This window comes from Podarcis muralis, chromosome 7 (assembly GCF_964188315.1).
Source record: "Podarcis muralis chromosome 7, rPodMur119.hap1.1, whole genome shotgun sequence".
Lineage (NCBI taxonomy): Eukaryota > Metazoa > Chordata > Lepidosauria > Squamata > Lacertidae > Podarcis > Podarcis muralis.
Window position 1 is genome coordinate 5,774,384 of NC_135661.1, and position 25,951 is coordinate 5,800,334.

General features: G+C 46.7%; 1 protein-coding gene across 5 annotated transcripts in view; it reads left to right on the forward strand.

Annotated features, from left to right (window-relative positions):
• Positions 1-25,951, forward strand: part of PAX7 (paired box 7) — a 166,790-nt gene that overhangs the window by 77,824 nt on the left and 63,015 nt on the right. For all 5 annotated transcript variants that reach the window (XM_028741572.2, XM_028741571.2, XM_028741569.2 and 2 more), the window contains one exon: positions 11,600-11,799. In XM_028741572.2, the coding sequence (XP_028597405.1) occupies positions 11,600-11,799 (200 nt within the window). The remainder of the gene's footprint in view (positions 1-11,599; positions 11,800-25,951) is intronic.

Genomic DNA, 25,951 nt, shown 5'->3' on the forward strand with positions numbered 1-25,951 from the left:
TGAACTTCCTTTTGCTCCAACTCAAATACAGTAGTCTTATCACCGCACCCCAAATCTCTTTGCACCCGAAAAGGTTTACAAAGCACCGCTGCTTCTCTGATCCTGGATCTTCCCTTAAAGTTGGTAGGGGGAGTTAGCTTTGCATCTTCGCTTCCCTCCCCCCCCCCCCCACTTTTTGAGATGATAACAATCTCCTTGACCCTTTGTTGCTGAGGACCCCTTCTCCTTCTTCTCTTTCTTCTTCCCTGCCACCCTTTCTCTCCTTCCCCCTCCCACCCCCCCATCCAGAATCTCTTTTCCAGGCTGCGGGTTTTAATATTCAAGCCGTTACCTTCTCTACGAAGCTGCGCCGGGGAGGTTGACGTGCCCCAGTTTATTGATATCACTTTGGCCTGTCAGCCGCACATTCAGCAACTAATGGCCCCCTAAGGTGCCCGTCCAGGCAGCTCTAAAGAGATCTGCACCAAGGAGAGAGAGAAAGAGTGGGGGGAGGAATGCCCCCTGTTTTTTGTTATTTTTTGTCCAAGGTGAGACAATGCGGAGGAGGGAGATCTCAGTTCCCAACAGATGACAGGGCTGATAAAGAGCCCGGCGATGCAATAATATCTCTCTTTTCATTCCTTTCCCCAATTCTTCTTTCTGTCACTTCCATTATCTTCTCCTGCTCTCCCTTCACTTTCTTCTCCAGTGTGGAAAGAGGAGACAAGTCTGAGGAGGTTCAATCCCAGGCATAACTTGATTTTGTGTTTTTTTTAAGGCAGCCTGATTTCTTATAACCGTTCTTGACGGCATCCCAATGCCTCGCTGTTGGCTGATGGGAGGCGATGGGAGGGCGCCCTGCTTCTCACACACCCTCTTTCTGATTGGTTCCTTGTGGTCCTATGAACCTTGGATGTTGGCGAACAGGTTGTCCCACCAGCAGGCCAGAGAATGGGGAGTGAGTTGCTGATGGAAGATACAGGCAGATGAAGACCTTCTCCACGCAGTGCATAGTTAAGCTCACTGCTACAGGAGAGACAGATGACCATCAACCTAGATGGCTTTAAAAGAGGATCGGACAAATTCATGAAGGAGGAAACAAGCATCCTCCATTTTCCAGGGGACAGCCCTTGAGATATTTGCAGATGGTTATCGTATCTCCTCTCAGTCTCCTCTTTCCCAGGCTAAACATCCCCAACTCCCTCAACCGTTCTTCATCAGGCTTGGTTTCCACACTCTTCATCATTTGGTTGCCCTCCTCTGCACACCTTCCAGCTTGTTAATATCCTCCCCAGCCTAGAAATGGACAGAGGACTCCAGATGTGATCTGACCAAGGCAGAATAGAGCGGTACTATGACTTCCCTTGATCAGGACCCAATAATTCTGTTGATGCAGCCTAGAATAGCATTCACTTGTTTGGTACTGCATCACACTGTTGACTCATGTTCACCTTGTTATCCTGCCTGTGGGCTTCTGGTTGGCCAATGTGAGAACAGGATGTTGGATTAGATGGGCTATTGGCCTGATCCAGCAAACTCTTCTTATGTGTAAGAGAATGGGGCCAAGTCACAGGAAAAACGAGGGAAGATTATAATTTGAGAGGGAGAGAATGAGAGTAATAGGCTGATCTGAATCTTTGTTCATTCATGGTTGGCTCACTGGGAAGGCCCCAGGGACCAGGGAGTCAACTGGCAATCAGAGACATTTACTGCCTCTGATAGTGGGAGTAGAACAACCATTGGCAGCCCTAGGTAAAGGTAAAGGGACCCCTGACCATTAGGTCCGTACAGCTTCCGGGTCATGTGGCCAGAATGACTAAGCCACTTCTGGCGAACCAGAGCAGCACACGGAAACGCTGTTTACCTTTCCACCGGAGTGGTACCTATTTATCTACTTGCACTTTGACATGCTTTTGAACTGCTAGGTTGGCAGGAGCAGGGACCGAGCAACGGGAGCTCACCCTGTTGTGGGGATTCGAACCGCCGACCTTCTGATCAGCAAGTCCTAGGCTCTGTGGTTTAACCCACAGCACCACCCACGTCCCATTGGCAGTCCTACCCTCCATTAATTTGTTTTATCCAAGCTGGTGGCCATCACTACATCATAAGGACATGGACTCTTATCTAGTCCAAGGATGATGGTAGCTGGAAAAGTAGTAAAGAAGGCTACAGGTTTTCCCTACCCCAGCATTCACAGGGGGCAGAGTTTTGGTGGAGTTAAGGAGGAGAAGCGAAGGCAAGTGATGGTCTAGTTCAGAGATGGAGAACCTATAGCTTCAGAGATGGAGAACCTATTCCCATCAGCCCCAGCAGGATAGCCGATAGTCAGGGATGATGATAGCTAGAGTCTAGCAATATAAGGAAAGCTACCTGTTTCCCACCCCCCACACTCAGCCCTGCATTAAAAGAAAACAGAGGTGTAATGGAGGTAGCTAGGGGAAGTAAAGGCCAGTGACAATCTAGTTAGCAGATGGGGAAAACAGTAGCCCTTTGGGTGCTGTTGGACTTCAGCTCCCATGCACCCCAACCACCATGGCCAAGAGGTGATGATGATGAGAGTCCAGCAACATTCGGACGGCCTCAGGCTCCCCTCCCCAGCTTTAGGTTCCACTTGTTGGCTTCCTATAAACACCTGGAAGAACAGAATGCCAAGCTGGATGGACAGTGCTTGCAGAAATGAGTTTCTTTATGTTCACAGCCATGATTGATGGGAACCTATGCCTTTGAGGCAGCTTTCCTTTGAATCCTACTTGCTAGGAGAAAAGAACAGTAGGTGGTCTTCAATCTTCATGCTTATGAGCTTCCCAGAATCCCAGACTAATCCTTATTCATCTTCTTCCTAAACTCAGAAGGTTGAAAAGGTAGATACCGCAGGTATTTAAGTCAGGTAGAAGTTATCTCTTCTTCCTGCACCGATTTCTTGCCTGTAGATGTTGGCACTCCACAACATTACCAGTTTTGACAAATGAGGTCTTTTTTAGAGAAGAAAGTAAGGAGAGCCCCCCCCCCCCTGGATCAGAGAAGGCATGGGGGTGGGCCTTTCTCATCCCGAGGGCCTCATCCCCTTCTTCGCAACCTTCTGAGGGCCATGTGGGCGGGGCCATGTGCAAAACTGGGCGGTGCAACAAATGTCAATTTTTACCTTTGTACAGCAGGCTAGTTTCTACACCCCCTCACAAACCCCCATCCAGATATGCAGGAGTTCAAGGGACTGAGACTGAGGCTCCCTATCCATGGATCAGATGAAAGCTGGGCAACCCTGACGGCTATGTTCTGCCTCCATTGTTGGAGGTAAAGGTAAAGGGACCCCTGATCGTTAGGTCCAGTTACGGATGACTCTGGGGTTGCGGCGCTCATCTTGCTTTACTGGCCGAGGGGGCCGGCATACAGCTTCCGGGTCATGTGGCAGCATGACTAAGCCGCTTCTGGCGAACCAGAGCAGCGCACAGAAATGCCGTTTACCTTCCTGCCAGAGCGGTACCTATTTATCTACTTGCACCTGATGTGCTTTTGAACTGCTCGGTTGGCAGGAGCAGGGACCAAACAACGGGAGCTCACTCTGTCGCAGGGATTCGAACCGCCGACCTTCTGATTGGCAAGCCCTAGGCTCTGTGGTTTAGACCACAGCGCCACCCACATCCCTATTGTTGGAGGTAGTATGCCTCTGAATGAATACCAGTTGCTGGAAACTACATGAGAGGAGAGTTGCCATGGAATGACTTCCCACTGGGCCATCTGGTTGGCTACTGTGAGGGCAGAATGCCAGACTAGATGGGCAAATGGCTGGATGCAGCAGCAGGACCAGTCAGATAGCTCAGTTGCTCACAGCATGGTGCTGATGATAATGCCAAGGTTGCCGGTTCGATTCCTGTATAGGAGAGCTGCATATTTCTGCATTGCAGGGGGTTGGACAAGATGATCTTCAGGGTCCCCTTCCAACACTATGATTCTAGTGCCCCCATGTCCATCTATTCCAAGATCGAAGCAGATGCTTCCAAGATTGAACATGGCAGCCCTCCCCCATGTTTCTGAGATTCAGTGGCCGACTGCCTATGTGCCTGGAGGTTTAATTCCTATAACAGCAGAGAGGAACCTGAAAGCAACCCCACTGTATCACATCCATGGTCCACCTAGGCCAAGGACAAAGCTGGCCTTTCATCCTCCTTGACTGTTATCCATACAGGCAGATGGAGCTGATAGGAGTTGTTGTCCAGCACCATTCTGGATGTGGGCCACTGGCGAGATCCAGCAGGGCTTTTCTTAGGTCCTTACCAACCAGCCCAAGAAACAAACTTTCAACAAACAAACTTACTGCCAACAAAATCAGGCAGGTTCCACACTCTCCCCATGATCTGAGAGAACCTGATCCTTGATATCTAATCCCTTTCAAAGCCACCTACCCTATAGCCCATTCCACATGTTGTTTAGTCGTTTAGTTGTGTCCGACTCTTCGTGACCCCATGGACCAGAGCACGCCAGGCACTTCTGTCTTCCACTGCCTCCCGCATTTTGGTCAAACTCATGCTGGTAGCTTCGAGAACACTGTCCAACCATCTTGTCCTCTGTCGTCCCCTTCTCCTTGTGCCCTCCATCTTTCCCAACATCAGGGTTGTTTCCAGGGAGTCTTCTCTTCTCATGAGGTGGCCAAAGTATTGGAGCCTCAGCTTCAGGATCTGTTCTTCCAGGGAGCACTCAGGGCTGATTTCCTTCAGAATGGAGAGGTTTGATCTTCTTGCAGCCCATGGGACTCTCAAGAGTCTCCTCCAGCACCATAATTCAAAAGCATCAATTCTTCGGCGATCATCCTTCTTACTTTCCAGCCCTTACTTTCATACATCACTACTGGGAAAACCATAGCTTTAACTATACGGACCTTTGTTGGCAAGGTGATGTCTCTGCTTTTTAGGATGCTGTCTAGATTTGTCTCCATTCCACATACAAACCCACATCTCCTTGCCCCGCTCTCTTCACGGAGAACTGTCCCTCTGTTTAGTCAAATTTCCAAGTTCTCCCAACTCCATCACGGGCATTGCCTTCCAATGCCACTCTGTTACAGCTGACCAGTTCAGTGCCTGGGAGGAGGAGGAGAAGCAGCCTCATATCTCTGGAAAAAGGCCCCCGATGCTTTAATGCGTTGCTGAGCACACCGGTCCCCAGCTGAGCTGTAAATGACTTTTTTTTCCTTTCCATTTTCCGAGGCCAGCCGCCCTGTCTGTTTGGAATTCCCGGACCACCTCGCCGACGTGAGCCCTCTCATTCCGCCCGGGCTGCATTACTAGATTAAAACGCATATCAACGATTACGCGATTGGTTTTTCTGTGTGCGGCTTCACGCCGCCAAACCTTAAACTATGTTAAACTGTAATCAAAATTGGATGAAGGAGGGCAGTTTGTTTGTGTTTTTTTGGAGGGTGCGTGTTGCTGCAAGGAGCGACAGATGGAGAAAAGGGAAGCCAAGATGAGTAGCAGGCATAGGCGACTGGTTCTCTTTGGATTCGTAGGGCCAGGGAGGACAATGCAATGTGTCCACCCTAGGAATAGCTTTCGGTCCTAGATTTGAGAGTTAAAAACATGATTTTGGCAGATGAGTATGAGTACAGGAGAGAAGGGGTGCATTTTTATTCTGCAGAAATCTTCTTTCACCCACATCCTTCTCCCCCTCCCCCCTGCCCTGTTGCAAAGCTTTCATACAATTGCAGAGTTGGAAGGGACCCCACAGGTCATCTAGTCCAACCCCCTGCAATGCAGGAATCTCAACTAAAGTATCCATGACAGACGGCCACCCAACCTCTCCTTAGAAACAGCCAATGAAAGAGAGTCTGCCACCTCCGTTAATGTCAGGAAGTTCTTCCTAATGTTCACTTGGAATCTCCTTTCTTGTTGTTTGAAGCCGTTGGTTCGAGTCCTGCCCTTCGGAAAAGCAGAAAACAAGCTTGCTCCATCTTTCATGTGACAGCTTTTTATTAACCTTACTAACAACCCAAAAGTGTGGTAGCAGGGCATTTCGGGAAGCTTTTAATGTTTGATGTATTACAGTATTTTAATATTCTTTTGGAAGCCGCCCAGAGTGGCTGGGGAAGCCCAGCCAGATGGGCGGGGTATAAATAATAAATTATTATTATTATTATTATTATTATTATTATTATTATTATTATTATTATTACATCATACCATGTACAAAGCAAACATTCCCCCCCCCCCCTTATTTAGAAAATATGCCTCATCGTTATATATCAATGCATCCCTGTTTTCCGGGCTGGCGCGAAAGGTGAATGTTGTTGTTTTTTGTTTTTTTGTTAATAATATTTATTACTTTTACAAGAATTTAAACACTTACAAAAAAACGCAAAGAAAAAACAGTACATTACAATACAAAAACACTACTTAGAAACTAACAAGATAAAACAAAAACAATTTAAAAACACATAAAAAAAAAGAAATTTCAATATCTTATCTTTCTTTCACATATTTCCACGGCCTCCTCACACCTCCCTTTTTGTATACCACTTCTATTAATTAATTGCAGCAATTCCTTTCCATCTTCCCCTGTTTTCTATCCTATAATTATCTTAACACATTTTAACCTTATTTTTCCTTTAATACTCTACTAATCTATTTATACTTAATTCCTTATAACATTTCTACTAAAGCCATATAACTTCATTCCAACATTCTTCTAACATTCATTAATTTTACAATATTTCTATAAATAGTCTTTAAACTTTTCCCAGTCTTCTTCCACCGACTCTTCTCCCTGGTCTCGGATCTTGCCAGTCTTTTCCGCCAATTCCATATAGTCCATCAACTTCGTCTGCCATTATCCAACACTTCAGTGCTTTCAAGAAGCAGCCATTCTCCCAGCCAGCAAAAAGCAGATGATTCACAACAAAGTTTAGGGGTCTGGCAGGGCAGGTCCACCTCCTTCTTTGGCATCCGTCAATATCTTAACTTTTACTCGAGGCTTCCTGCCCTGCCAAACAAATCTAGAAACATCCCTCTGCCACCTCCTGAAACAATCCATCCCATCCAAAACTTGCACTGTTTGAAACAAAAGCAACATCCCCGGCAACACAGCAACCCTCATCCCCACCACAACAACTTGGCCCAACAATAACAACTTCAGATTTGTCCATATTTCCCAATCCCCCTTCTCTTCAATCCAACGTCCTTCACAGTTACCCTTAAATAGATTCACATTTTTGGCGGTCATACTGACCCCCAAATACCTCTCTTTCTCAACCGATGTTAGTCCTGTCTCCTCCTGAAACTCTGTCAAGCTTTCCTTTCCCAATTCAGGTAGGGCTCTGGTCCTCGCAAAAGGTGAATGTTAAGCATCTAAGTCTGAAGCGCAGGAAATAAAATCCCACCAGATGACACAAAAGCATTCTGGATTGTCCAGCACCCTAGGAACTCACAGATGGTGTGCAGTTTTTCTGCAAAAGCCGAAATCTGTAAATTCTTACAGTCGCTCTCTTCTTTTTCATTTGGGTTCAGTGATCTGTCCAGACAGTCTTGGAGAGAAACAGTATCTGGGGATGAGAAGAACAGCTAGGTTGTATTTTGTGTTTTGCTCTTTTACTCCATTTCAAAAATAATTATTATTTTCGATCATCCTAGTTGCTCTGCCACCTTCTTTCCTCTGGTTTAAGGTCTCATTTGCGTTTTGATGGGTTTGGCCATTTCTGTGTCCTGTCATCTGAGTCCGAGCAGAATGGCAGTCAAAGGGGGTGAGAACCACTAGACAGTTGTGCCACCTCCCTGGAAGAAGGGGGGGAGGTAAGCTAGGGGTGCCCACTAATTAATTTTTTTAACCAGCAAAGCAAGATGACTTTATTTACTCTCTTCGAGAACAAGTTCTGTTCTGGTCCAGCTGGTGAGCAATGATAGAAAGCAATCGTTGCAACATGGGGAGCTGCCTTATACTGAGCCAGACCCATTAGGCCATAGAGCTCAGTATTGCCTACACTGACTGGCAGCAGTGGCTTTCCAGGGTTTCAGGCAGAGGGATCTCCCAGCCCTCCCTGGAAATGCCAAGGAATGAATCTGGGACCCTCTGCAGGCAAAGTGGTTGCTCCACCACTGAGCTATGGACCTTCCCCTTAAAATAATGCAAGGATCTAGTCTTCATCAAGACACAGGGAAATGTTTTATACCAAGTCAATTCTTGATCCATTTAGCTCAGTAGTGTCTAGGCTGACTCCGGGGTTTCAGATCTGACAACCACAGTCCTCCCTAGATATCTCAGGGATTGAGCTTGGGACCATTTGTGTGTGTGGCAGGTGCTCTGCCACTGAGCTATGGCTTTCCCCCTAAAAATAAAGTAAGATTCTGGTCTTCATGGTTCTGAATAAAGGGCAGATTTAAAAAGAGACATGGCAACTTGCCTCATAGCAATCCAGTGGCCCATCTGGTCTAGCATCTTCTTACAACACTGGCCAACCTGTGGCTTATGGGAAGCCAGCAAGCAGGATTTCGGCTATCCCTGATTAAGCCATTAAATTTTGTGCCGCTATTGCTGTTCTGCCCCCACATGATGCCAGAATAGCACACCTCTGAGAAGAAGCTTGCCATCACGATTTCTGAAATTCTCAGCCCAGTGCTATATGTGTGTCTACTCTGGAGAAAGCCAAACTGAGCTCCGCGGGGCTTGCTCAGCAGACGCAGATAGGAGCGAGTTATCCATCATGCTGTGTTGTTTCGAGCTGTGTGTTGTTGTTGTTGTTTAGTCGTTTAGTTGTGTCCGACTCTTTGTGAGCCCATGGACCAGAGCACGCCAGGCACTTCTGTCTTCCACTGCCTCCTGCAGTTTGGTCAAACTCATGCTGGTAGCTTCGAGAACACTGTCCAACCATCTCGTCCTCTGTCGCCCCCTTCTCCTTGTGCCCTCCATCTTTCCCAACATCAGGATCTTTTCCAGGGAGTCTTCTCTTCTCATGAGGTGGCCAAAGTATTGGAGCCTCAGCTTCAGGATCTGTCCTTCCAGTGAGCACTCAGGGCTGATTTCCTTCAGAATGGATAGGTTTGATCTTCTTGCAGTCCATGGGACTCTCAAGAGTCTCCTCCAGCACCGTAATTCAAAAGCATAGCTGTGTACACGCCGTCAAATTAAAGCACACATCCCTTGCAAAAATTAAAATTAAAAATAAATCCCGGGAACTGGAGTTTATGCCTCACCGAACTACAAATCCCAGCACCCTTAGCAAACCACAGTTCCCGGGATTCTTCGGAGGGGAGGGTACGTGCAGAATTTGCCCATGGCATGCATGCAACCAAGCTGGGGAAGGGAATTCAGCCTGGTGCAAAATAAGCAAACTGGCAAGGCTCGCATCTTCAGAGTTGGCGAGCATCCCTTCCTGGTTAGGTCTGCCGTTCCACAGCACGAAAGATTTGGTGGGCTATGGAGGAGACCTTTAGGGGTGCAGGGATTAAGGCAGTCCAGATGGGACCATGAGGGGGGAAAGCAGAAGAAAGGGAGAGTGAGGGGGGAGAGCCACATTATCTTAAGATGTGCCTAACCCACACTCTCTGTCTGCCGCTAACCCCTTCCCCCCCACCTCCGAATCAACTGGCAATCCGATCTCCAGGTTAATAAATGCGCCTCCATGTCTGGGCTGGACGGCGAATCCTTCCAGACGGCACCAGGGTGCTTGGAGACAAGACAGCAGGTCCTTGGTGCGCCTCAAGAGTTCCATCAGAGCCTGGAGGGTCTTGGTGTGACCAATTTCTACCTAATCCTGTTGATTAATTTAACTTTAAGGGCCTCCCAGGAGTGCTGGAGGGGGGAGGTGTTGGAAGTCCAGCGGAGGGAGGGGAGGATGGAAGAAAATCTCTCCTCTTTTTGTGTGTTCAGCTACGAAATGGTAGTTTTAAAAAATGTGTGTGTGATTAGTGCGCAGGGAGCAGAGGAAGGGAGGCTCTGCAGGAAGCTGGGTTGGATCAGGCCAATATCCTGTCTAAGCATGTCATAGAATCATAGCTGGAAGGGATTCCCAAGGATCATCTAGTCCACCCCCACCCACACAATGCAAGAGTCCTGCTCTGGGTGGGCTTGGACCACCAACCTTCTGGTTAACAGCAAGGCATGCCGAGCCGTTCCAGCATCTTGTTCCCACAGTGGCCAACCAGATGTCCATTATGGGAAATCCAAAAGTGAGACCCCAGCACAAGAGCCCTCTCCCTTCCTGTGTTTCCCTAACAGGTATTCCGAGGCATAACTGCCTCTGAAAGTGAGGTGGGGGGACAGGACATAGCCTCCATGGCTAGTAGCCATTGGAAGCCTTCTCCCCCTTGTCCAATCCTCTTTTAAAGCCATCTAGCTTGGTGACCAGGGACGCGAGTGGCGCTGTGGGTTAAACCACAGAGCCTAGGACTTGCCGATCAGAAGGTCAGCAGTTCGAATCCCCACGACGGGGTGAGCTCCCATTGCTCGGTCCCAGATCCTGCCAACCTCGCAGTTCGAAAGCACATCAAAGTGCAAGTAGATAAATAGGTACCGCTCTGGCAGGAAGGTAAACAGCGTTTCCGTGCGCTGCTCTGGTTCTCCAGAAGCGGCTTAGTCATGCTGGCCACACGACCCGGACGCTGTACGCCGGCTCCCTCGGCCAATAAAGCAAGATGAGCACCGCAACCCCAGAGTCGTCCAAGACTGGACCTAATGGTCAGGGGTCCCTTTACCTTTAGCTTTAGCTTGGTGACAATCACTGCCTACTGCAGAACTGAGTTCCATAGTTTAAATATGTGTTGTGTGAAGAGGTCCATCCTTTGGTCTGCCTTGAATCTTCTATCATTCAGCTCCATTGGATATCCACACGTTCTAGTGGTATGAGGGAGGGAGAAGAAATGCACACAACCCACATTCCCCACCAAATACGATACACCTCGGTCATGTGGCCACTGGTTCCTCATGCCCTTATTTCGACATTGGTGATGGGACTTGGTTCTCCGCCACACCTGCGCAGAGCAGAATCAGGGTTGTATCCAGTGCTATTTTAGATCAGAGTAGACCAACTGGGCACGACGAACGTAGATCCATTAATTTCAATGGCTCTACTCAGAGTACAACTTGGTTGGATGCAACCCTAACATTGGCCATTCAGGGGGAACTGGGAGGGTTGATTTGGGACAGATTTTAAAAAGTCATTCTTCAAACTATGGAATTCACTGCTACAGGAGGCAGTGATGGCCAACAGCTTGGATGGCTTTCAGAGAGGATCGGACAAATTCATGGAGAAGGAAAAGACTATCAATTCTTACTAGCCATTATAGCTAGTAGTGGTCAGAGGCAAGAATGCTTTTGTATACAAGGTGCTGGAAACTGCTGTTGGGGAAACTGCTCTTGTGCTTGAATCCTGCTTGTGGACTTCCCATTGGGGCATTTGGTTGGCCACTGTGAGAACAGGATGCTGGACTAGATGGGCCATTGGCCGGATCCAGCTGAAGGCTCTTATTCTGTTTGTATGTTGCCACACACCAGGACATGCCACGCGAGGCACCTTCTACACCTTGTCTTACAGAAGGGTTGGCCATGTTCCCACCATGTTTCCACTATCACTTCTTAATTTTTGGTCCAGCTTGGCCTGTGTTTTCATCCGCCTCCATCTCTCGTTTTCGTCCCCCGCCAGGCAACCGGCTGGATGAAGGATCTGATGTTGAGTCGGAGCCCGACCTGCCTCTCAAGCGCAAGCAACGTCGCAGCCGGACCACTTTCACAGCGGAGCAACTGGAGGAGCTGGAGAAAGCCTTTGAAAGGACCCATTACCCAGACATCTACACCCGAGAGGAGCTTGCTCAGAGGACCAAACTCACTGAGGCAAGAGTCCAGGTAAGGGATATTGTCTTTACTAAATATATATCCCTCCCTCCCTCTCCAACAAGCCAAGGGTGGCAAACAGATGCAGATACGCACTTCTAAAAAACAAAGTCAAAACGTTCTAAAATCGATTCTAAAAGCATTGATGCTTAGAAATATCCTTCCATCGAATGATCACAGGGCAGCCAGAAATAGTCTTCTTCATCCGCCAAACCCCTGGAGAAACAGGAACGTTTTTGCATTCTTCCTGGAATTTAATAAATGATGGGGACGGGAGCCCTTCACTAGGGTGGGCATTCCACAACCAAGGGAGCCACCACTGAAAAGGCCCTTCTCGGTAATGGCACCCTCCCTGTGGAATTCCATCCCACCAGATGTCAGGGAGATAAAGAATTACAGAACTTTTAGAAAACATCTGAAAGCAGCCCTGTTCAGGGAAGTTTTTAATGTCTGACCTTTTATTATTTTTCATGTTTTTCTGGAAGCCACCCAGGGTGGCTGGGGAAACTCAGCCAGATGGGCAGGGTATAAACAATAGAATTATTATTATTATTATTATTATTATTATTATTATTATTATTATTATTATTATTATCACAACCACCATCATCAACACCATCATCATCAAGAACACCTCAAAGCAGTTTACAAAATGATCCTCAAAGTGGTTTGTTGTTTTCAGTTAGGGTTGTAGCCAATGAAGCTTCACTCAGAGGAAACCCCCTGGAAATAAATGACCCTCAGTTAGTCATGATGATGATGATGATGATGATGATGATGATGATGATGATTTATTATTTATACTCCGCCCATCTGGGCAGCTTCCAACAAAATATTAAAATACCGTAATACATTGGCAATACAATGGCAATTCAATTCAGTGGATCTACCCTGGGTAGGGCAAACATGGGGAAAGTCCCATGTGCTCGTTTTTGTACAAAGTGGCTTTTATTTGCAGCAAATAAGACTATTGGGAAGTTGTGAATCGCTGTCCTAGCTGGGTTGGGGGGGCAGTACAAGAAGCGAAGTGTTAAATGTGTGCTTTGGAACATGAGCAATTCTAAAATCATAGAATTGTAGAGTCAAAAGGGACCCCCATCTAGCCCAACCCCCGCAATGCAAGTAACACAGCTATACCAACATGTGGGGAACTCCTTCCACCGTGGCCTGCCATAAGACCATTAAGTCCAGAAACGAAAAACTACCGTATTTTTTGCTCTATAAGACTCACTTTTTCCCTCCTAAAAAGTAAGGGGAAATGTGTGTGCGTCTTATGGAGCGAATGCAGGCTGCGTAGCTTTCCCAGAAGCCAGAACAGCAAGAGGGATCGCTGCTTTCACTGCACAGCGATCCCTCTTGATGTTCTGGCTTCTGGGATTCAGAATATTTTTTTTTTCTTGTTTTCCTCCTCCAAAAACTAGGTGCGTCTTATGGTATGGTGCGTCTTATAGAGCGAAAATCAATCCATCACTGCAGAAGAGGATGGCCTTTAGGTCATGTGGGTCTCCATTGCACTGTGTGGGAAGGGGAGGAATGTCAAAGTGAATATTTGGGATTCACGGCAAGTTGCTTGATCAGATGGAGCTGACCAAAGTCCCCCAAGTCGAGGGAGAGAAATTTCCTGGCCTTTCCGGGACTGCACCTGTCGGATGCAGGCCGGCATTATTTCTCCACCTCTCAACGCACAGACTTTGGCTAATTTACGGAGAACCTTTCCGAGAGCCAAAACAAACTGTGGGGTTTGAAGCAGCACCGTGATCCCATTGCAATTTGATAACCCCGCAGGGGATTCCCTGATGTATTGCGGATAAATCCCCCGCTCCACATTGTGTGCAAACACACATCAGCAGAAAGGCTAAGAAGTGTGAACAGAGCAGGGAATATAATAAAGTCTTCTGGAAAGAGGTGTGGGGCAAAGTCTACAATGGAATGGAGTTGCTAGACTTTTCCTTGGGAAAATTCAAACTCTGCCTCCCTCCTTGAGGACACAGTTAAAAGTCCAGGGGACCTTAGAACTGAGAGGGTGTCCTGATTTTAATTCCGTTTAGACCAGGGGTCAGCAGGGGGCCAGTCCACTGTCCCTCAGGCCTTGTGAGGGGCCGGACTATATTTTGGAGAGGAAAAAAGAATGATTTCCTATGCCCCACAAACAACCCAGAGATGCATTTTAAATTAAAGCACACATTCTACTCATGTAAAAACACCAGGCAGGCCCCACAAATAACCCAGAGATGCATTTTAAATAAAAGAGCACATTCTACTCGTGTGAAAACACGCTGATTCCCGGACGGTCTGCAGGCCCGATTTAGAAGGCTATCGGAACAAGGCAATCCCAGAGCAGTAACTTGTACAAAGAGACAATTCTGTGTGAGCAACCTCATCACATGGTAGGCAAAGATGTGGAAGAAGATGTCCTCATCAGCCACCTGGTGCAGGTGACTGGAAGGAGGCAAATCTGAGCGGCAACTTGTACAGAGACACATTGGGCAGGCTCTCTGGAGAGTCCTTCTGCTGCAGTCACTCGCATTGCAGAGAAACTGCAAAATTACCCACCCCCAGTCGAGGCTGATTGGAATGAGAGCACTCCAGCAGACATTGTTGCAGAGAGGTGACGGGCACACTCCTCTGATGCCTGGTAAATCTGCCGCATCTGTGTACCGGGAACTGATTGGAGCATCCATTCAGACCTTCCGCAGAGAGACAACAAGATTACTCACCTCCTACATGAGCTGATTGGACAAAAGGCCAGGCCCAATCAGTAAATCATGCAGAGATGCATCAGGCAGACTCCTCTATTTTTGGTTTCTTAATAAAGATTTTTTTAAAATATATTTCCATGCATACCTTGGCTGTTGCTGGCTAAGTGCTACTGACTGAAGGCAAGCGCAACTGATGTTTCAGTTGTGAACATGCAGAGCCTTCAGCTGGATCAGGCAATGGCCGATCTAGTCCAGCATCCTGATCTCACAGGTGCCTGTGGGAAAGCCAGGAGCATGATTCGAACACAAGAGCATGCTCCCTTCCTGCTGTTTCCAGCAACTGGTATTCAGAAGCATTGCTGCCTCCAGAGCATAGCCATCCTGCTAGTAGCCAGCGATAGCCTTCTGGTTCATGAATTTGCCTAATCCTCCTTTAAAGCCTTCTCCATCACTGCCTCCAGTGGGAGTGAGTTCCACAGGTTAGCTTCGCACGACATGAAGAAGGACTGTCTTTTATCTGTCCTGAATCTTCCAACGCTTAGCTTCATTGGATGCTAGAGAAAGGAATTCTCTCTGACCTCTTTCTCCATGCCATGCGTGATATAAATGTCCATCCTGTGGTCTCCTCCCCACCTCCTCTGTAAACTAAAAAGTCCCAAACACTGCAACGCTGCTTCCTCTAAGAGAAGTCGCTCTATCCCCCTTGATCATTTGAACGCCCTTTTCTGAAACATTCCCAGCTCGACAACATATTTTTTTGAGGTAAGGGGGTCATCTGTTTCCTCCTACCCAAAGAGTTTGGGCTGTCAGGGTGACAGGGCTAGACAGAATCATAGAATTGTAGGATTGTGGATTTGCAAAGGATCCCCAAGGATTATCGAGTCCAGGCACGCCCAACCTCCAAGAGACTGTGATCTACTCGCAGTATAAAAATACAGGCTGTGATCTACCCATTGCTATTGACAGCCAAAGTTGTTGAGCTTTGTGATCTACCACAGATGTCCAGTGATCTACCGGTAGATCATGATCCACTTGTTGGACATGCCTGATCTAGTCTAACCTCCTGGCTAAAGAATCTCTGGCAAATGGTCTTCCAAGCTGTGCTTAAAAACTTCCATTGAAGGGGAGTGCACCAATTTCCGAGGAAAATCTGCTCAGCTGCCAAACAGCTCTTACTGACAGAAAGTTCTACTTAATGCTTAGTTGGAACCGCCTTTCTTGTGATAGGAATCCATTGGTTTGGGTCTTTAAAAAAAAACATAAGCCAGATCTGATTAAAAGTTCTGGATTCTTTTTTAAAGAAACAAAGTGTCTGCTGGAACTGAATAGGCTTTGCTAGGCTCTACAGCCAGTGCCAGGGACACGGGTGGCGCTGTGGGTTAAACCACAGAGCCTAGGACTTGCCGATCAGAAGGTCAGCAGTTCAAATCCGTTGCTCGGTCCCTGCTCCTGCCAACCTAGCAGTTCGAAAGCATGAAGTGCAAGTAGATAAATAGGTACCGCTCCGGCGGGAAGGTAAATGGCGTTTCCGTGTGCTGCTCTGGTTCGCCAGAAGCGGCTTAGTCCTGCTGGCCACATGACCAGCTCTCTCAGCCAATAAAGCGAGATGAGCGCCGCAACCCCAGAGTCGGCCAGGACTGGACCTAATAGCCAGGGGTCCCTTTACCTTTACCTTTACAGCCAGTGCCAAGCTGGACTGCTGAATTTTTTTTGGGGGGGGGGGGATCTTTGCTACCGTTCTGTATTTTTATGGCTCCAGATTGTACGCCTTGCTTCCCATTTTTATTTCGAACTCATTTTGTGAATGCACGTTTAACTGGTCAAGTCTATCATCCTGGCAAGCCTGTAGGGCAGGCATCCCCAAACTCGTCCCTCCAGATGTTTTGGAACTACAGTTCCCATTATCCGTGACCACTGGTCCTGTTGGCTAGGGATGATGGGAGTTGTAGTCCCAAATCATCTGGAGGGATGAGTTTGGGGTGCCTGCTGTAGGGTTTAGAAAGGGGGGCACCCCACCCCATCCCCAGGCCCAATTTCTCACTCACCTGTGAACCTTTGGGAAGTCAATTTCTCTCAGACACAGCCTACCTCACAGGGGTGTCCTGAGAAAAAGAAGTGGATGTCCCACAGTGGAACAACTCTTAACACCAGGATGCTCTTCCTAAAGTTTAGTTGGAATCTCCTCTCTTGAAAGAGAGCGAGAAGGAAAAGATGGCATCCAAATCAAATACCTTTATTGGCATCACAGTATAAAACATTTCAAGTCACCGGGATAATTAAAAGGACAAGGGTGAAGCTGTTGATAATAAGGCAATCGTGTGCACTTAGATATTCTGCTACGCCCTGTCTGTTCCCCAAAAGGATAGTTCATTGGGAACCTTTTCTGGTAAAATTGTGGCTGAAAAGAAGCTACTAAGGCAGTGATACCTTTGTCCCGATCTGCCAGGAGAAACTTCATTTGACAACTTCTCGGGCTGATAGGCTGGAGGTCCAACATTTTGCTCAGCATCAGTTGGCGAGGTCCACTGTGTAAAAAGCAATCTAAGGGAATGTGGTCCATTGAATCAGGTACTTCTTGGTTGCAGGCACACAATCAGGCTTGATGTGGAGTTAAGTCGTACCTCGGTTTACGAACTTAATCTGTTCTGGAAGTCCGTTCTTAAACTGAAACCGTTCTTAAACCAAGGCGCGCTTTCTCTAATGTGGCCTCCCACTGCCGGTGCCCTTCCGCCATTCAGATTCCATTCTTAGACTGAGGTAAAGTTCACAAATTGGGACACTACTTCCGGTTTTGCGGAGTTCGTAAACCAAATCGTTTGTAAACAGGACTGTTCTTAAACCAATGTACCACTGCAGAGTGGTACCTTGGGTTACAGACGCTTCAGGTTACAGACTCCGCTAACCCAGAAATAGTACCTCAGGTGAAGAACTTTGCTTCAGGATGAGAACAGAAATCGCCCGGCGGCAGCAGGAGGCCCCATTAGCTAAAGTGGTATCTAAGGTTATGAACAGTTTCAGGTTAAGAACAGACCTGCAGAATGAATTAAGTTCTTAACCTGATGTACCACTGTATGTGAGAATCTGCCTTTGGTCACCGCAGAAGGGAAAGCATTTGATCTCGCGAGCATAAAGGCTCTCCGATGGGAGGGGAGTTGTAGATCCTTTAGATATTTGGCACAGGTTCCGTAGGGTCTTGTGATACCTAAGGCCTCTGGAGAACAGGATCTCGGAGTATGAGCTAACAAGCGCTGTCTTTCGTGGCCACAGAGCCGCTGCTTGATTATTTGGAATACAGTGGTACCTCAGTTAAAGAACAGCCCTGTTTACGAACTATTTGGTATAAGAACTCTGCAAAACCAGAAGTAGTGTTTCAGTTAGCAAACTTTACCTTGGTTTAGGAATGAAATCCGAACGGTGGAAAGGCACAGGCAGCGGGAGGCCTCATTAGGGAAAGTGCACCTCAGTTTAAGAACGTACTTCTGGAATGGATTAAGTTCATAAACCGAGGTACCACTGTATGCACTGTATTTTTCGCTCTATAAGACGCACCAGACCACAAGACGCACCTAGTTTTTGTAGGAGGAAAACAAGGGGGAAAAAATTCTGAATCTCAGAAGCCAGAACAGCAAGAGGGATCACTGCGCAGTGAAAGCAGCAATCCCTCTTGCTGTTCTGGCTTCTGGGATAGCTGCGCAGCCTGCATTCGCTCCATAAGACGCACACACATTTCCCCTTACTTTTTAGGAGGGAAAAAGTGAGTCTTATAGGGCAAAAAATACGGTAATTGCAATTTGCACAGTGTGGTTCTAAAGGTGTTGAATGAAATAGTTGGGCCAGACTGGTAAAACGAGAATGGAAAACTGTGATGATAAAATAATAGAACTGCAAAGTTGGAAAGGACACAAAGGGTCATCTGGGCAGTCCGACCCCCTGCAATGCAGGAAGCACAGCTGAAGAATCCCATGCAAATGACCACCCAACCTCTGTTTTAAAAGCCTGCAAGGAAGGAGAGTCCATATCCTTCCACAGGAGTCCATTCCACGGTCAAGCAGCTTTCCCCATCAGAAAGTTCTTCCTAAGGTTCCCTCTTGCTGTTCTGGCTTCTGTGATAGCTGCGCAGCCTGCAGTCGCCCCATAAGACGCACACACATTTCCCCTTACTTTTTAGGAGGGGAAAAGTGAGTCTTATAGAGCAAAAAATACGGTAACTTTCGTCACATGCCTCAAGGCTCTCGAGAGCAATACCCAAACTACGGATTTTATCTTGAATTTCTCCATACCGAGATGGCACCCCCTTTCTTTATCTGACAGCGGAGTTTGCAAACCCCCACCCCACCCTGGCTACCACCATCCAAGCCAATCCTCCAAGGCCCTTTGACCACTTCTGTTTTGCCAGAAGGCTCTCAGCAGCTGCTCCTCCACTTGCATTCTTGATGGGTTTCTCATTCCGTCAGGCTGGCACGACTGGTTTCTTCCCACCACTTCTAAGCCAGCCGCCCCTCTCCCTCCCTCCCCACCACCCCCACTTGTAAAATTTTCTGCGTATCTGAGCAGATCTTTTTACTGGCTCTCGAGAGCTACAAATTTTGAGCCCGTCAAGTTCTTGATGAAGACGGGAGGGAGAAAGCCGGATGGGGGGGGGGGGGAAGCACCACAAAAGCAATTTAGAACTTTGAGGAAGAAGAAAAACTAAGTCTGGCAACCTTTTTTAAAAAAATATTTTTATCAAATTTCCAAAAGTTCCACGTAAAATTCATATTTGACTTCATTGACTTCTCATCCCATTTTCCGTGATGTTTTTCTTATCTCCCCCTTTGCTACATCCTGCCTTCCCTTTTTTTAACATAGTCGTAACACAATCATCTTTAACTGTTCTGTTGCTCATAGTTCAAGACCTGCTCATGTCATAGTATTTCTTCAAATCATCCGAAAAAGGTTTCCATTCTTCAAAAATGGAGATTCTCTTATTTTAGCTGTTAGCTTTGCCGATTCAACATAATCCATTGCTTTCCTTATCCGTTCTTTTCTTAGCAGGAAGTTCTTCGTCTTTCCATTTCTGAAAAAGTCTGGCAAGATTATTTATTCATTTATTGTCTGTTGGTTACATTTATATCCCACTTTTCCTCGAAGGAGCTCAAGGTGGCGTACATGATTCTTCTCCTTTCCTTTCCCATTTTATCCTTCCAACGACCCTGTGAGGTGGGTTTTACTGAGAGGCAGCGGCTGGCTCAAGGTCACCCAGTGAGAGTTTCATGGCTGAGCAGAGATTTGCAGATCATAGAATCAGAGAATTGCAGAGTTGGAAGGGACCCCATGGGTTCATCTAGTCCAACCCCCTGCAATGCAGGAAATCTCAATTTAAGCATCCATGACAGATGGCCACCCAACCTCTGCTTAAAAACCTCCAAGGAAGGAGAGTCCACCACCTCCCGTGGGAGACATTGAATTTAATTCTTTTTCTCCTCTCCCCAAAATTGATGAGGTTTTCAATTGCATCCCACGGAGAGACAGGCAGAGGTTCCCATCAGGAGTGCCGTGAAGGGTGCAAAAGTCTTTATTCTTATGCATTCCCAAAAAAATTATGTAAGGACACCAGAAGAGCTCTGCTGGGTTAGGCCAAAGGGGCCCCATTGAGCCCAGTATTCTGTTCTCACAATGGGCAACCAAATGCCCCAATGGGAAGCCTGTAGGCAAGAGCCCTCTCCCTTCCTGTAGTTTCCAGCAACTAGGATTCAGAAGCGTCGCTGCCTCATGACACTGGAAGTAGAGTATAGCAATTTCTGGCTAGAAGCTACGCATGGGCTCACTGTCCTCCATGAATTTGTCAAATCCTCTTTTAAAGCCGTCCAAGCTGGTCATTGTGCCTGCTTCTTGTGGGCGTTGAATGCTGCTCTTTGTCAAGTGCAGTCATACCTCGGATCCTGAACGCCTGGCGAGTCAAACGTTTTGGCTCCTGAGCGCCACAAACTCAGAAGGAAGTGTTCCGGTTTGCAAACGTTCTTTGGAACTGGAACGCCCAATGCATCTTCCGTGGCTTCCGATTGGCTGCAGGAGCTTCCTGCAGCCAATTGGAAGCCGTGCCTTGGTTTCCGAACATTTTGGAAGTCGAACAGACTTCCGGAACGGATTGTGTTCGACTTCCTTTTTCCCCCCAATGAATATTTATTGACATTTTCATAAACCACACAAAACAAAAATAGACAAAAAATAACAAAAATACAAAAATCCAAAACTTAAAAACAATTAAAAACACATAAAATTTCAATTACTTATTTTCTTATAACTTGTTTCTCAGACCTCCTCACACCTCCCCTTCTTGTATTCCAATTTAAATTGTCGATTCAGCAAATCCTTAACTTATTTCTCCACTTTGACTTAATAATTTATTCTAACATATTGTTATTTTACTTTTCTTCTTTCTTCCATTTCCTCCATTTATTTTACAAGCCTTATTTTCATTTAATTTAGCCCATTTTAAAAACCAGTTTTAACTTATCCAAACTTCAACATCAATACTTATACCTCATTATTCATTCTTAAATATTTTTCCTAAAGTCGACCAAAATTTCCCTTCCACGACTTTCCCAATTTCCATACAGATAGCAAAACCAAATAAAAACAAAACAAATTATAATTATATACCCTTTGGATTCCCAGACTCCACCCACCCTTTCCCCGGTTTCAGTCCCCAACAAATATCCATCAGTCTCAATATTCTGTTTAGCCTGGAGATCTCACGTCCGAGGCTCTTAATTCTCTCTCAATTCCTCTCTGCCGGTCTTTTTGATTGTCCTTAATGTTAAATCCCAAATCTCGGAGAGGCTCCGGCCCAACAGGATCCGCGTTTCTTCCAGCCAGACCTCCATATTTAAGAAAAAGGCCTATGGGGTACTCCAAATCTTGTTTCATACACCTTTCAAATCCAAATTTCCCCAAAGCTCCAACTTCCACCTTAATCAAATTTATAATCCTTCGGTCTTCAGATCTCCACATAAGGGGATCTCTCAGTTCTCCACTCTCCAATTCAGGCCAGATTTTCCACATCAGACTTTTATTTTCCTTTGTTGCCATCATGTCAGGCCTCAAGGTACAACTCTCCTTTAACATCTGCAAGATTTCAGCTCCTCCTTCCTTTTCTTCAGGGGCAACGTATGTCTCCTTCTCCATATTCTCAAAACTCTCAAGTTTCTCTATTTGTCCAGTTGAATAGGCTTCCTGTTTCGCATCCTTATCAGATTCAACAATGTTCTTTACTGCTAAGTCCAGAGTCATAACATTTGTAGCCAAAACATCAGTTTGGCCTTGTAACTTTCCCAAGAGAACGAATGCTCTGTCCAATTCAGCCTGGATTTTCCTTCCTCCAGCCATTCCTGTAATGTCACTAAACCCCTCTAGGGGGATTTTAGTTCCTTAATATTCCTTTCAGCTCAAGTCCAAAAATCACATTATTTTGTATCAGCCCTTCCTTATTTTCAACAAATTGTAGCAAATGTAACCAGCAGAAGTAACAAAGGCAAGGTTCTCTTTTTCCGTCTTGACAGCTTACTTGACAGCTGTCAAACTCTTCAGTATTTCATCAGCAGGCTCTCTCACGGGACGCTCCCGGGTCCGGGGGGGTGAAACTTAGCTCCCAAAATTAGTCTTTTATCCTCCAGTAAGAATTCTTGTAATGTCAAACCGTGAAGTTAAGGTCTTTTACAAAAAAAAGAAGAAAATTCTCTCGACCTTAGCTAGCAGGTCCTTTGCTTTAAGTTGTTTATAAAGAGGGGGGGCAGACTTCCTTTTTAACCCTTCCCCGCACGTTCCTAATTCAACAAATTTTTCTTTTAAAGTCCAAATTTTCGTATTACTCACGGGTTGTTGCTTTAGAGTCCAATTGTTCAAAGGAAAAAGTCAGCGCTCTCCGACAATGGCTTGCGGCTTCACTCTCAGTACTCTCAGCACCACGCCGCACCCCGTCCCCGTTCCAAAGCCTTTAAAAAGGCTTCTTCGCAGATTGGGGGGGCGCAAATGGTGCCCGCCGAGTCACTACACTCACAGGCTTCTGCGCCTGTGATTTTAAGGGTCCCCGCGTCGCCGCAGCGGCAAGACCCGATCCTGCAGAGCCGATTCCCTCCGGAGCTCGGAGGGAATCCGCCATTAATCGATGGCGCTAACCCGGAAGTCCCTCGGCTTGTGTTCGACTTCCGAGGTACCACTGTACCGCCTTTTGTCTGTCTTGAATCTTCCAAGGTTCAGCTCCGAGTGAGGAGAGGTTTCAAGAGCAGAAGGACCCAAGTTTGGTTTCTTAAGGAAAGATTGCAAGAGATGTAGTAACAGCGTTTGTTGGGAACATTTTGTCCATTTCCAAACATGCAAGCCGACAGAGGATAACCAGAGCCAAACAAGGAAGCCATGTCTGCTACCCCAAATCAAATCAGGTAGACGCACCTTGCACCCCCAAATCCTTCCAGCATTCCAGTTCCTGGTGCTTTCTTTCTCTCCTTGTCCCCTGAACTCCTGAACTCACACCAGCCCTTTCCAGCTGGGTGCAAGGTGTCCAGGCTTCGTAAGAAGTGGCCTTACACCAAATCAGACCACTTGCCCTTCTAGCTCAATACTGTCTGCACAGACTGGCAGCAGCTTTCCACAGTTTCAGACAAAGAGTCTTTCCCATCTGTCGGAATTTGAACTCGTGGCCTTCTGTATGCACATCAGGCATCCTACTACAAAATAACCCTCAGGGTTAACATTATAGAATCTTAAAACCAGAGAGAAGTCATGGAGATCCTGATGGTGCAGCAGAATAATAAGAGAATAAATTATAGACTCATAGAATTGTGGAGTCAGAAGGCACCCCCGAGGGTCATTTAGTCCAAACCCCAGCGATGCAGGAATAACAGCTAAAGAATCGCTGGCAGATGGCCGTCCAACTTCTATTTAAACACTTCCAATGAAGATGGCAATTGTGGTCCAAAAACAGCTGGAGACCCAACTTTGGGAAACCCTTAGGGTCCCTTCCAACTCTACAGTTTTTTGATTCTATTATTCATCTGTACACATACCTGGGCGATGCTTCAAGATCTTATATTGGAGTGACTTAAGTTGCGTTTTCCGTGAAGTTCCATCATACTGACAGAACTTGCACCACTCCCTTGAAACTCATGTTTTTGGTATTCCTAAATGCTCAGTTTTGGAGCATCCAGAACAGCTCCTCCTCCTCATTGTCCTTCTCCAGAGTGACCCAAGGAATCAGTCCTCCATGGCCTTCTCGCTGATTGGCTCCTGCCAAAATTGACTTCCTTCTCAGTGGCTCAAAAGCTCCCCTTTCATGCCGATTGACCAGCTCTGGGACACTGGAGACAGGACCTCTGCTGCAAAATCAGCAACGAGTCTTCAACCCTCCACAACTTGTGGTGCTGGAAAGTCCAACATGTTGGCTGGTGAGCTCAAGGCTTCAGCCCTTGCCTGTTTCTGCAAATGTAGAGAAACCAAGATGACAGATCACTTCTGGGAAGACGAGTCTCTTCTCTCTGTTTCCACTTAACCAGCTTGCTTACCCTCCCATCGATCTTCCCTCAGCATCAAGTCCTCATTAAGCTAAGGAGGCTCCCAACGGGACTTCTCTTCTCTCCCCATCCCCTTGCAAGAAGATCTCCACCTGACCTCCCTTTTCCCCTCCTTGCCTGACAAATTGTGGGAGGCGACCCAGAGCCGGTCTAATTTATTCCAGCCCCATCCCAGCAGGGAAGGGTCTGTGCAGCTGCTGGGTTGGGAGAGAGCGGAAACAACTGTCGACCACACCTCAGGTCTCCCTTGCATCGGGCTGAGTGCACCCTGAGCACATGTAACGTTTTGCTTTGCAGCATCGCACTGCTAAACTGCTATGAGAGTTAGAAGCCCTCCAGTTAAGTCACAGGGTGCTGTGAAAGGGGATCAGGAAGCGAGAAGTGTCTGACAATGGCTCCAAGTTAATGTACAAAAATCTGAAGTGCATTATGATTTCTACCAAGGAGAGAATTTGGTTTTTTTAAAACATATCAACAGTCATTTAACATAACTTCTTATCTTATACAATATTTTTGAGTTCCATGAGCACCTCTGATGATTTTCCGTTCTTTATCACTTATTCTGCATTTCTTAATTTCTCTATTACTCTTAATGATCATTAACTAACAATTCTCCGCATAATCTTTCTTGTAATATTTCAAATAGTCCTCCTTACAAAACTTCTTGCAATCCTACTAGCGTAATCTGTTCATTACTATTTCTTTTCAAATAGTTCATATATTTACTCCAGTCTTCTAAGAATCTCTGGTAGTCCATCAATTTCATCTGCCATTCACAAGGAGAGAATTTGAGGGCAGGGGAGATCCACAGCAATGTTTAGATTTGCCTCCCAGCTTTCTACACTCTATGACAGCCTGGATAGCTCAGTTGGTTAGAGTGTGGCGCTGATAACACCAAAGTTGCAGGTTCAATTCCCCATATGGGACAACTGCATATTCCTGCATTGCAGAGAGTTGAACTAGATGATCCTCAGGGTCTCTTCCGACTCTACAATTCTGTGTGGAACTGTTGGGCTTTTCATTGCCATTGCCCTGACTCTCAGATGACTTCACTTGCCCTCAGTGATGGTTGTCTTTTTGCCAAAACTCATTGGCTGACAATAGCCATCTGTGACACCACCCTGCTTGCTTAGTGACTCCTAATAGGCTGCTATCACTCTGATTTAATCCTTAAATGTTAAGGGTCTCTTGGGCCAAATGGGAAAGGAAAACATAGCTGTCATGGTTAGAAGATAGTGATATTCGTTCTCTTCCACCACGAATCAGCCTGATCCTCTTTGAAATGGCTTTGGGGAGAGGAAACCTCTGAAAAGGAGCAATGTCACCCACACCCAGTCAATGTGTTTTGCACTGAGGTGACAGGGCTGTGTTTTTATAGGCAAGTTTCTTCAGCTAATGATTTACACCTCCTGACCCGAGGAGTTTGCCATCTGTTTCTGGCAGATGGCAATAACAGAAGTCAGAGCAGAGTAGAAGTGGGAAAGGAGGGCATCTTTTGAAGAGAGTCTGTCCTCCATGGATGGGACAAGAGTTTGTTTAAAACAGTGTCTTCATTCCACGTATCATATTTGTGGGGGGAGGACCCACCTGTGTTAGGGAACAGAGCCTGAAGTCAGACTTCAAGGGGCCTTCAGCAGAGTGATGCCACTGGGCACCTCACCCCAAACACAAAGCCCTGGTCGCTGGATCTAAGAGATCTTTTTGGCCCTTCAGAAGGTTGAAAGTGGCCCTCAGGTTGCAAAGGACTCCCCTACCCCTGCTCTTCATCACTGTGCCACCTGTTGGCTCGCCAGGCAGACAACCAATGAGTGAGGCAGGAAGCGACATCTCCATGGCTTCTTCCTCCTCACCACCACAAGGTTTATCTGAGTCAGAAGCTGGTGGAGAAAAAAACAGTGGGTTTCAATGGTGAGCAGA